Genomic DNA, 13753 nt, shown 5'->3' on the forward strand with positions numbered 1-13753 from the left:
ATTGAAAAATTGATATTTCATTGATTTGTAGAATAAAAGAGTAAGAAAGGGATTAAAACTGTTTAATTTTAAAATATGAGGTTTAACAAAAAATATAATTTAGTTTAACAAAAACTTAAATATTTCTTTTTTAGCTATCATTTTTTTTAATTCATTTCCAACATCGTATATTAAAGAAAATCTACGTATCAAATTATAAAGTGTAAAGAAAAAAAGTGAATAGATAAAAAAGATGAACACTTTTTACAATCTTCCTTTTTTGGTTACAACTTTGTGCAAAACTTCCTTGAAAAATGATCAAAGTAATAATTTGCATCTACATATTTTTATTTACAAATTACAATCCACAACAACCGTGACCGGTGAGCACTCAAATCCAAAAATAAAATATGAATAAAATAATAATCAAACCAGATTCATATTTTTTTTTATCATCAATCACTAATAAATATATTTTCCTAAAACAAACTCACCTAACACCAATCATTGGGACAAAAAATACCCAAAAATAACAACAAAAAAAGTTAGTGATAACTGATAATCTTTTAGCCGATCCATGAAGACCGAGTGAACTCACTCACTGACTCAGCAAATTAGATCATCATGAAGCAAAGGTCTCGATTCTCCTACAAACTCAAAACCACTACTATTTCTCACATCCACGTGGCACCGTCTCTGAAAATCCTCAAGCGTCGATAATCTAGGCTCGGGTCGGGCCATAACCCGAAGAAGCTCTTCAAACACAAACTCATCACACGGTATAGCAAGCGGTCCATGGTTGCAGAATCCGTACTCTTCCTCCGCCTGCATCAGAAGCTTCTTGAAGATCGGGTGATTCAAGTAGCTAGCGCGAACGACGAACCTCCTCATGGTAGGACCCACGCAAACCGCCACGTGTCCTTCCGGTACATCGTAGGTGGTTGCTAATCTAGCTTTCTTTCTCCACCGGAGAAGCATTTCTCGGAGCCGCACAATGCGGCGGATTTTACTGATTTTTCCGGTGGTAGTCGACGGTGACGGTGACATTTGAAAATTGAAAAAGTGAAAGAGAAAAAGGTGGAGTGTGGAAAAAGTAACGGAGCGGGTTTTGTTTCGTTGTAATGGGAATTTGGTAGTGTGGAAGGTGGAACGTATATATGGAATTTATGAAAGTGAAATGCCATTGGAGTTGAAGATAATTACGAGATTACGCCATTTTGTTGTTGCATCTATCGTGGTCAAGCCCATGTGATGATATGAATGGGCCATGTGGGCTTTGTTTGAGCCCACTAATTTTTTTATGATGCTTCCGGTTTTAGTGCGGTAGTACAATTTTGTAATGCGATGTACTAAGTCTACTTTAGGAAAGTTAAATTAATTAAAGGTAATGTTAACTTTTTATCCTAAACAGTTTTCTAATATTGTTGGATTCTTAATTGTTTTCAATTTTGATTTTGGGTCCATCTATAGTGCCACCGCAATTATGCGGAGTGGAAGTTATTAAACTAATTAAATTATAAAAATGTAAGAAAAGAGAGTATCAGTTTATAGTGCGAGTCTGATCTCTGAAATTTTTTGACATGACAATTACAACCATACTGATTGGTACGGGTATTTCAGCATATATCTTTTTGATTTTTTTAATAAGTTAATAACTGAGTTATTAAGCGACTAGAGTTGAAAAAAAAATGTGAACCGAATAGTTTAAAAAACAAGATATAAACTTACACAAAAGATAGAACAATATAATTTTCAAAATATAAAACCAATACCGGAAAAACCTCATAAAACAACCAAGCTTATAAGCTCTACCAAAACAATGAAGAAGGTTGTTCCAACATTAATCCAACCCCCATAAGACAAAATAATAATTACTTAATTTTTAAATACTCGAAATACATGTCAAATATATGAATTGAGTCTTAGCTATTTCGATTCTACCGTAGTATCTTGAGTATAATAATATTATAGACATTATAGATTATAGATTATACTTGTGATATGTCAAGGTCATAAATTATACGTGCTAGTCCTACTTTATGTTTTTTATGGTGTTACCGTATAGTGTTATCGTCGAAACGACCTCTTACTTATTTGTCATTTGTAATTTGGTAAGTATAGTTTGTGTACAGTTTGTGTATAAGATTTTCAATTGGTTGGTTTGGAAAATAGTTCTTCATGTTCTTTCTAAGGATTCAAGTAGTCTTTTTGAGAGCTTTATCTCGTTATGTGGTAGAACGGAGTCTAGGGGTCTGATTTGACATGCAACAGTTTGGTCTATTTGGAGGATTAGAAGTGAGGTCGTGTTTTCTAGATCTTCAACAAACGTGAAAGATGGAGAGGAGAAAAATATTTTTTGGTTTGGAAATGGTTTTTGGAAAGATTAGTTGAGAACTCTTGCATCTTCACATAATAGCTTTAGAATTATATCATTCTGATTAACCAATAGCGGATTGAGATTTATTATCAAATTGTAAGTGTGAGTGTTCTTTTCTTATTCTTTGCGGTCTTTGATTCATGTTGGTACCTACAAGCTTGAGATCTAACTTGTTTTTTTTTTTTTTTATCGTGGTGAAGTTTTAAGGGCAACTTTCTTTGGAGTTTGGCTTGTGGTGGTTTTTGTTGTTTTTTGTGATTGTATTTGTTTGTTTTCTTTTGTTTGTTTAGTTTATTTTTTCTTGGATTCTCGGGTGTTGCATTTGGTACTTGTGTCATTTTTGCGCATTTGTACTATATTATGTTCATCATTATTTTTTTATCTTTTATTTTATATAATTATTATTTTCCATTAAAAAAGCATGTGATTTGTGAATATGAAACGCTCACTAGTACAAAATATAGATTTCATAACGTACTTTCACATAGGTCATATTGTCTGTCGTGGTAAAATCTATTCATTTAAGCGTTTTTTTCCTTTACATTCAAGACACATTTCACCACGGTTAGATTTTTCAACTGAGGAAATGTGGCGTGTTTCTTTTTTTTTTCAAATCAAATTAAATTACATTTAACCACAATCACACTTTCTAGTCGGGGGAAAATGTCTTAGAGGTTGAGGACAGACAATGGTCTTGAATTTTACAATAAGGCTTTCGGCAGCTATTGTGTTGCGTTTGGTATTACAAGGCACATAACTACTGCAGGTACTCCCCAACAAAATGGTTTGGCTGAAAGGTTTAATCGAACCATTCCGGAAAGGGTTAGATGCATGTTGGTTAGTGCTGGATTGAAGAAGGTGTTATGGGTCGAGGTTGTTGCGACTACAACATACCTGATAAATAGGTGCCCTTCGATTGCCTTGGGGATGAAGACACATGAAAAAGACTGGTTAAAACATCCTGTCATACCCCAAAATTTGCCCGTTAATCTTGCAAGACATTTTTCAAGGCACTCCAACTCATTTTTCAAGACATTGATCTTAAAGGAACAAAGACCCAACACACAGGTGGCCAAATCCAGAAAATGACTTAAACTGGCTTGCTCGCTAGGCGAGCAAAATCCTTCGCCTAGCGAACCCTTCGCTGCACCACTCGCCTAGCGAAGCTTGCGAATACCAGAAATTTTGGGCTTCATTCTGAGCCCATTAGGTCACAAAAACTATTATAAATACCAAGACCTCATTCAGGAGGAGGGGAGGAGAAAGAAAAAGGGAGAAACACAAACCCACACAGACAGCAAACCCTGGAGGCTAACCAAGAGAATTCAAAGCAACCCTAAAGGAAACCCTGAAGGAAACTCATCTGCACAAAGGTTACATCCGCCCAACTCAATCCGGCACCAACCCTAAGAGTGATCTGCCAATTCAACGTTGCAATTCAATTGCAAACAGGTTTGCACTATCACTACCGCTTTATGCTCCCAATTTACATGTGACATAATGATTGAATTTATAAATATATCTTAAGTTTTGCATGTGGATCTAAGTATGCATGGATGTCTTGAATGTTTAACCATGTAATTTCTATAATGGATGCCATAGGGTTTGGAGCTTGCTAAAATCGTACTGTTATTAAAATCAAAACCCGCAGCCGTTCGCTATCACATCGCTAAGCGAACATGTAGCGAGTGTTCGCCAAGCCTTCGCTAGGCGAGGCAGTAGCGAACATGACAGTCGCTGATTTTTTTTGTTTTGTTCTGTGTTTATCTGACATGTCCTATCATAGCTGTGTATTATTTGCCTGACATTATTACTGCTGCGATTCCTTTGTTCGGTGCAACTATTGATTGCACCCCATTTGGTATTCTGACCTGTTTGCTGAATTTTGTGAGGGCTCACATATTCCCGAAGAAGGTAGCTTGCTAGTTATTCCACTTTATTTGTGGGATACCCTTGTGGAGATTCATCCTAATTACCTAACTGATTACAAATGTTGCCTTTGAATATATGATCTTGGCTCTCTCTTTGTTGCCTTACAGTATTACGGTCATGTCCCGCGAATGTGGGGATACACTTAGCAAAGACCCTTCGATTAAATCATCATGTCCCTATAAGATAAATCATAGTCCCTCGGATGTTGCCTGCGAATATATGATTGTATCCCTCGATGACCCTCCGTGGTAGCCTACGATTAAATGATGATCGTCCCTTCGAATGCTAAGGTATCCTTACAAATGTTGCCTTCGATGACCAATCGACGACCCTACGATGTCCCTTTACATCCAAAGGATAAGACTACTTACTTCTCAATAGTAAGGACAGTTTTACCTTCATAAGGATAGGAAATACCCATAAAGACCTTGGGTAGGTATAACTCTTAAATGCTGACTCACAACTTAAAACACTTTTCACACCTCACACTTTGCAAAACATCTATTAGAAAATCACCACTTGGTATACCTTCGTACTAGAATCATTGCCAAGTTATATTTTTCTAAACAACTTTTAAAATTAAACGAGATAAATACTTTGTATACATTCGTACAAGAATCATTACAAAGTTAAACTCTTTTTTCAAAATATTTTCTAAACAGTTCTCAAACACTTTTTTCAGACAAGAAAAACATAAGTGATCAAGCAATTAAGAGCCCATGGTTAACCATGGATACAAAGGGTGCTAACACCTTCCCTTTGTATAATGTACCTCCCGAACCCAAAATCTAATCAAGGTCTTTCCTGTTCTTTTCCGCCTTTCCTTATTGGATAAAAGAAAAGTCGGTGGCGACTCTTGCTATCCGCGACATTTGCTTTCCAAAGCAAAAACACAAAAGTCAGTTCACCGTATAACAGAACTGGCGGCTCTGCTGGGGACTTAAAAAGAGAGGTTACCTTTTTTTTTTAAAAATAAAAATAAAAATAAATAAAAAAAATAAAAAATAAAAATAAGGTCATTTATGTTTTCGAATTGTTCCTTCGGCTGATTTACTTTTAAGGGATTGTTTGGGTATTCTATGCTTGAGTGAAAGATCCTACACCCGGATCTAGTGTACCTTAGGTAAGTAGCAAGAGATCATCGCGACTGTCCGGCGTATACTGGAATGGTTAAAATGATGGCTACGGTTAATGTGACACTTTAGATGTCCTGATGTTCCTCATGTTTACCTGAGGAAAAATTTGGCGTCTGTGTGGTGTCATCAAAGCATTAACCAGACCTTTAGAACCCTAATTGACTCATCCTAGCCATTAGAAAGTAGTGAGATAACTGACTTCGGTTCCGACTGGGGTTGGTTGATACTCGATACTACACTCTTTGAGATTGAACTTTAGGGAAATTTTGGTCAACCGCTTGGTGTTGCACTGAAGTGGACTTAAGGAAAGGTCGATGATTTGAGATCCTTCTAGAACCCGGTTATTATTCTAGGACAGGTGGAACCAACCAAACTTCAGTGGGGAGGGTACTTACCTATGGAACTCATGCAAGCCTTAAAAACCTAGGAATGATTGCGGTGTGACTTGTTTGTGTTTGTTACTTACATAACATCATAACATCATAACATCATAACATCATAACATCATGACATTGTACTAACCATTTCAAGGACTTAGGGGTTTAACTTTGCTCTGTTAAACAGGCTATGGCTTCCAGGAAGACCATCCGGATCAATCTTGTAGCGATCTCTCCTCAACTCAAGGATTTAGTGTCAGAACTGCCCGATCATGCTCAATTCATCAAGAAACATGGTTCTCTCCTCAATTTAGTTACCACCGGTTTCAAAGAAGATATGATGAGAGTTCTATTCCAGTTCTTCGATCCTAAACATCATTGCTTCACCTTCCCAGATTATCAGTTGGTACCCACATTAGAAGAGTTTTCCAGGCTGCTTGGGATACCTATCCTTGATCAAACACCTTTTAGTGGTTTAGAAAAGATTCCGAAGTCTGAAGAAGTTGCCGCAACTTTACACATGACAAAGTCCGACATTGAAACTAATTGGGTAACAAGAAGTGGAGTTAAGGGTTTACTTGCCAAATTTCTGATAAATAAGGCCCGAGAATTCCTAAAAGTTATGAATGTCCATGCTTTCGAAGATGTTCTAGCCCTACTAATCTATGGTTTGGTGCTATTTCCTAACCCGGATCAATTCATAGACATAAATGTTGTTAGGATATTTCTCACTCATAACCCTGTGCCCCCCTTGCTTGGAGATATTTTGCATTCCCTTCACACTCGTACTATGAAAAGGCAAGGGACTCTCATGTGCTGCGTACCTTTATTATCTAGGTGGTTTATTTCGCACCTTCCTCAATCAGTCTTAAAGAATGAGCAAAATTTGAAATGGTCTCAAAAGATAATGTCGCTCTCCCATTCGGACATCCATTGGTGTCCCCAACCCAAAGAAAATGTTATCATCATTGACCGTTGCGGAGAATTCTCTAACGTACCACTCCTGGGGATAAGAGGAGGTATTACTTATAACCCAGCTTTAGCCCTACGTCAGTTCGGTTATGCCAGAAGAGACGGTCCACATGAAATAATTATTCAAGGCACTGTGTTTGACTATGACAACGACTCTCAAGGTCTCCGTCAAAGGTTTGTATGAGCTTGGGGCATGGTGAAAAGAAGTACTTTAGGACCAAAAAACTCTATTCCTATGGAACCTTATCTCAGATGGGTACGCGCCAGAGCTCGTGAGCTTATCATGCCATATCTTGCAATCAGACCGCTGATGGTTGAACCAAAAGTTGAAGGAGGTACCCCTCAGATCATTCCTTATCCAGATATGCCTACCAATGTTGAAGAATTGAAGAAATACTGGATCCAGTTGAGAGAGGAAAGGGATACTTTTGAAACTCAGTTCGGTGCAGAAAGAAAGAAAGTATTAGAGCTCACCAGCCAGCTTAATGAGGAACGAAGACTCAATGCATATCTCCGCCCAAAAAGAAGCCGTCCCTGGGAGACTTGAGCTTTCATTGTATTTTTATTATTTTTTGTATTATTTTTTGTAATGAACATTGATTAAAGAAATTATTAATAAAAGTTTCCCTCTTTTGGTGGTTTACGCAAAGTTAAATTCCGAAAGTCCTTGAAAACATTTCATACATTGCATAGCATAACATAACATCGCATAACAGGTATTCTAAAGGATCAATGTTCTCACGGTCTTCCTTCTAAACAGAAAGATGGCTCTCGAACAAACTGTCAAAGATCTCCAGGCTCAGAATGCTCAATTCCAGAAGATGATCCTGAACTTATCCAAGGGGCAGGAGGAGCTGAAGGCTCTCTTGCTCGAGAAGAAGAAAGACAAGAAAGCTGTGAGTTACATTAACCCGGGAAGAAGGCTTAAAGGACAGGCCGCAGGAGTCAAGATTAGAATTCCGAAGGATCACGAAGAGGAGACAGAAAATGATTCGGAAGAGGAAAATGTTGATCCCTTCAACCCTGAGGACGACGATGAAGACTATGAAAATGAACAGTACTCTCCAAAAGATGATAAGTATAAGTTGCTGGAAGAACGCATGCTAGCTATGGAGGGTCAGAAGGCGCCCGGTCTGGATTTCGAAGGCTTAGGTCTGGTCTCTGATGTGGTCATTCCCCGCAAATTCAAGGTCCCCACTTTCACTAAGTATGACGGTGCGTCTTGTCCTCAGATGCATCTGAGAGCTTATGTGAGAAAGATTCAGCCGTATACCACTGATAGGAAGCTATGGATCCATTTCTTCCAAGAGAATCTGTCTGGCACACAGTTAGAGTGGTATTATCAGCTCGAGAGCTCTAACATCCGCACCTGGACTGATTTAGCGACAACTTTCTACAAACACTACCAGTATAATTCTGAATTGGCGCATACTCGGCTACAGTTGCAGAATATGACTATGGGATCTAAAGAAAGCTTCAAAGAATATGCTCAAAAATGGAGAGATTTGGCTGGCAGAGTCAAACCCTCTATGACTGATCGAGAATTAGTGGACATGTTCATGGGTACACTGACTGGCCCATTCTACAGCCATCTATTGGGAAGCTCCTCATCGGGTTTCACTGAACTTATATTAACAGGTGAACGTGTTGAAAGTGGCATTCGAAGTGGAAAGATACAGGCGGCTACCTCTGCAAGCACCAAAAAGTCCTATCAGGGGAGGAACGAATTAATGCTGTGTACGGTCAAAGGGGTCATAACAAGAAAAATCGTGACCATGCTGTTGGAGCAATTACGATTTCAGCACCGCCATCTCAAAACTTCCAACACAGACAAGACAGGCCAAGAAGGCAGTTTACCAAGATCAATATGACTTTAGCACAAGCACTGCGGGGTATGCTAAAAGCAAATTTAATTACCCTCAGAGACCCTCCTGCAAATCCCAACACTACTTCTCCTCGTTAAAATCCCAATGCCAGGTGTGCATATCACTCCGATAGCCCCGGGCATGATACAAACGATTGTTGGTTGTTGAAGAATAAGATTCAGGATATGATCGACGCTGGAGAAATTGAATTTGATCCTCCGGAGTCTCCTAATGTCATCACTGCTCCTATGCCTAATCATGACAAGACTGTTAATGCTGTGGATGGCAATTCTCACATTTCTAATATAGCTGACTTAGGGTCTCCTCTCCTGATCATCAAGAAGAATTTATTGCAAGCTGGTTTATTTCCAGGTTATGCTGAAAATTGCGATCTCTGTATACCCCGACCCAATGATTGCTTAAAACTAAGGGATGGTATTCAACAGCTGATGGATGATCGTACAATTCTCTTTGAAAAGATTCCTAAGGTGGAAAACCCTATTGAAGAAATATCTGTGATTGCCAGATCCAAAGTTCCAGTGAAGATTACCGCTACTAGAGTGCCTGTGAAGATTATTGCTGAGCCCAAGGTAGCTCCCCTAATTATTACTGCACCTGGCCCAGTACCGTATTCCTCAAGCAAAGCCACTCCATGGAATTATGGAGGTGATGTTTACATCCACGGCATAAAGCAAGATGATAATTCTGTTAATCCTAATGACGTTGACATTGTTGGGACTAGTAAAATTACTCGAAGTGGAAGGATCTTCTCTCCAGAAATCTCACCTCCCGCCCCTGAAACTCGAGGAAAGGAACCAGTAATCAATCCTTCTCAGTCAAAGACACCAGTCGAAGTTACTACCAAGATGTTGCCAAGCAGGAAATGGAAGAAATGCTGAAAATCATCCGTAAGAGTGATTTTGATGTGGTAGAACAGCTGGGGCATACTCCGTCTAAAATTTCGATGTTATCCTTGTTGTTATCTTCTGAATCTCATGCCAATGCATTGATAAAATTCTTGAAGACCGCTCATGTACCTCAGGAGACATCTGTCGATCAGTTCGAAAATTATGTTGCTAACTTGGCTGTTGACAATGGCCTAGGCTTTTCCGATGCTGACCTGACACCAGCAGGAAAGAATCACAATAAAGCTCTGCATATCTCCATTGAGTGTAAGGGGATCACCTTGTCTCATGTGTTGATCGATAATGGCTCTTCTTTGAATGTGCTACCGAAAGCTGTGCTCGATAAACTTGACTGTAAAAGCATTGAACTGAAACCTAGTGACGTTGTGGTGCGTGCTTACGATGGTGCGAAGAGCGTTGTCCCTGGTGAAGTGGTTCTCCCTATCAAGATAGGACCTCAAGTCTTCAACACTACCTTTCAGGTAATGAACATTCATCCTGCCTATTCCTGCTTGTTGGGACGCCCTTGGATTCATGGGGCAAGTGTTGTAGCTTCGTCTCTCCATCAGAAGCTGAGGTATCCAATAGAGGGTAAGATTGTCACTGTGTGTGGAGAAGAAGAGTATATTGTCAGTAGTGTGCATACCTTCAGATACGTCGAGATGGATGGCGAATTCTTTGAGACTCCTTCTCAGTCATTTGAAGTAGTTCCTCCGACCAGCCCTGTCCTTAAGCCAACTTCCCATGTGCCCAAGGTTATTCGTGCTCCTCCTGCTATGACTTCTCTGAAAGACGCTCAAGCCGTGGTCGAAGATGGTGGTCGTACTGGCTGGGGTCAACTGATCGACGTACCGTACAAGTCTGATAGATTTGGCCTGAGATTTAGCTCTGAAAAGGTAGTCAAAGATCAGATTAATGCTGTAGAAGATGCTGATAGCGATTGCGACTTGGATAGCTGGATTTCCCAACAATTGGTGACGGACTCAATAATTGGAAGGCTGAAGACACTATCCCGATTTCCTTTAGTCCGGAGTAATTGTTGTTGTCTATTTTAGCGTTGCAAATTTTTAATTTTTACAATTGAACTTCTTAAAGCATTGTGTCTATGCCCAGGGCACAAATAGATAATTTGTTGAGGGTTTTGTCATTTTCATAAGTATATCCACATTCAATAAATCAATGGACTTTTTGCATTCAAATATTGCGCTCTTTATCTTTCCTGTCATCTTTTAAACAAGCTATGCTTTCATACACACACTCACGTAACAAATTGCAGATCCATATCCACTATGGATCCTGTTGATTATAATTCTGCTACTGTTCATTATGACTTTGAAAATCCGATCTACCAAGCCGAGGATGGAAGTGAGGAAGATTGTGAAGTACCTGGAGAGCTTGCCAGACTGTTACTGCAAGAAGAAAAGACTATACAGCCGCATGAGGAATCAATTGAAACTGTAAATCTGGGTACTGAAGTAGACAAGAAAGAAGTCAAAATAGGAGCAGGCTGGGAAGTAGTGTCAAAGAAAGATTGATTCAGATGTTACATGACTATACGGAGATTTTTGCTTGGTCTTATGAAGACATGCCAGGACTGGATACTGATATAGTAGTGCATCGTTTGCCAATGAAGGAAGATTGTCATCCTGTTAAGCAAAAGGTTCGTCGCATGCGTCCTGAAATGTCTGAGAAAATCAAAGCCGAGGTTATGAAACAATTTGATGCAGGTTTTCTAGCTATTACTTCTTATCCTCAATGGGTTGCTAATGTGGTACCAGTGCCAAAGAAGGATGGTAAGGTGCGAATGTGTGTAGATTACAGAGATTTGAATAAAGCGAGTCCCAAAGATGACTTTCCACTTCCGCACATTGATGTTCTGGTAGATAACACCGCTCAACACAAGGTATTCTCATTCATGGATGGATTCTCAGGTTATAACCAAATTAAGATGGCACCTGAGGACATGGAGAAAACTACGTTTGTGACGCAATGGGGCACTTTCTGTTACAAAGTAATGCCATTCGGTTTAAAGAATGTAGAGGCAACATACCAGCGTGCTATGGTGGTTTTGTTCCATGATATGATCCATCATGAAATAGAGGTATATGTGGATGACATGATAGCCAGATCTCATACTGAAGAAGAACATCTCGATCATTTATACAAACTGTTTGAGAGGTTGAAGAAATACAAGTTGAGATTGAACCCGAACAAATGCACCTTTGGAGTAAGATCCGGTAAACTCTTGGGCTTTATTGTCAGTGGTAAAGGAATTGAGGTTGACCCGATAAGGTGAGAGCTATTCAAGAAATGCCAGTTCCCTGTACAGATAAAGAAGTCAGAGGTTTCTTGGGACGCTTGAACTACATTGCCCGATTTATCTCCCATTTGACTGCTACCTGCAAACCCATCTTCAAATTACTGAGGAAAAATCAAGAGATGATATGGAATGATGAATGTCAAGAAGCTTTTGACAAAATCAAGAAGTATCTCTAAGAACCTCCAATTCTGATGCCACCAGTTGAAGGAAGACCTCTAATCATGTATTTGACCGTGTTAGAAAATTCAATGGGGTGTGTGTTGGGGCAACATGACGAGTCTGGTCGAAAAGAGCATGCCATATACTACCTTAGCAAAAAGTTTACCGACTGTGAAACAAGATACTCATTGCTCGAGAAAACTTGTTGTGCTTTGGCTTGGGCTGCTCGCCGACTAAGACAGTATATGTTGAATCATACCACTTTATTGATTTCTAAGATGGATCCTATCAAATATATATTTGAGAAACCTGCCCTCTCCGGAAGAATATCAAGATGGCAGATGATTTTAATAGAGTATGATATCCAATATACTACTCAGAAAGCAATCAAAGGAAGCGTGTTAGCTGATCATTTGGCTCATCAAGCAGTTGGTGATTACCAATCTATGAATTTTGAGTTCCCAGATGAGGATGTCATGCTTGTTACTGATTATGAAGAACCTGGACCAGATGAAGGACCCGAACTGGGATCCCGATGGACTATGTTTTTGACGGATCTTCTAATGCGTTGGGCAATGGTGTTGGTGTTGTAATTATTTCTCCCAGGGTTGCCATACGCCTTTCACTGCTAGACTATGTTTTGACTGTACCAACAATATGGCTGAGTATGAAGCATGTATTTTGGGACTCAAGGTTGCTATAGACCTGAGAATCAAGTTTTTGAGTGTGTACGGAGACTCAGCCTTAGTAATCAGTCAGATCAAAGGAGAATGGGATACTAAACATCCGAATCTCATCCCTTATCGAGAGCGGGTGTTAACATTAATCCCATACTTTGAAGAGATTACATTCGAACATATTCCACGAGAAGAGAATCAGTTGGCAGACGCATTGGCTACCATGTCATCTATGTTCAGAGTCAGATGGGACAATGAAGCTCCCATGATCACCATTGAACGATTAGATGAACCAGCATATTGTTATGAACTTAATGCTGATGAAGTAGAAGAGAAACCTTGGTTCCACGAAGTAAAAAGATATTTAGAAACTCAAGAATACCCTGAAGGGGCATCCATCAATGACAGAAAATTCCTGAGAAGTTCTCCGCTAAGTTCTTTTTGAGTAATGGAGTATTATACAAACGTAATCATGATTCGACTTTGCTTCGCTGTGTGGATAAAAGGGAAGCAGAAAAGATTATGGAAGACATACACGACGGTATTTTTGGGACTCATTCTAGTGGACATACGATGGCCAAGAAGATTCTGAGATCAGGGTATTATTGGTCTACCATGGAAGCTGATTGCCACCATCACTCCAGAACTTGCCACAAGTGTCAGATCTATGCGGACAAAGTACATGTACCTCCTGCTCCATTGAACGTGTTGACAGCACCTTGGCCCTTTGCAATGTGGGGCATTGATATGATTGGGGATTAAACCTACTGCTTCTAATGGACATCGTTTCATTCTTGTTGCTATTGATTACTTTACGAAGTGGGTAGAGGCAGCCTCATTTGCTTCTGTCACCAAGAATGTGGTGGCACGGTTCATCAAGAATAGTCTTATTTGTCGGTATGGCATCCCTGAAAGAGTTATCACTGATAATGGTACCAATTTGAACAACAAGATGATTACTGAACTCTGCACGCAGTTCAAAATAAAACACCATAACTCTTCTCCGTACCGGCCAAAGATGAATGGCGCCGTAGAAGCTGCTAATAAGAATATT

The 13753-nt window shown here is 39.5% G+C and overlaps 1 protein-coding gene across 1 annotated transcript; it reads right to left on the bottom strand.

Annotated features, from left to right (window-relative positions):
- Positions 1-220: 220 nt before the first annotated feature.
- LOC127106085 (protein SMALL AUXIN UP-REGULATED RNA 12) lies at positions 221-1196 on the bottom strand. The gene has a single exon (XM_051043366.1). It carries the CDS (start codon positions 1024-1026, stop codon positions 586-588), a length of 441 nt encoding a protein of 146 aa, XP_050899323.1. The 5' UTR covers positions 1027-1196; the 3' UTR covers positions 221-585.
- Between the last annotated feature and the right edge of the window lie 12557 nt (positions 1197-13753).

This window comes from Lathyrus oleraceus, chromosome 7 (assembly GCF_024323335.1).
Source record: "Lathyrus oleraceus cultivar Zhongwan6 chromosome 7, CAAS_Psat_ZW6_1.0, whole genome shotgun sequence".
Lineage (NCBI taxonomy): Eukaryota > Viridiplantae > Streptophyta > Magnoliopsida > Fabales > Fabaceae > Lathyrus > Lathyrus oleraceus.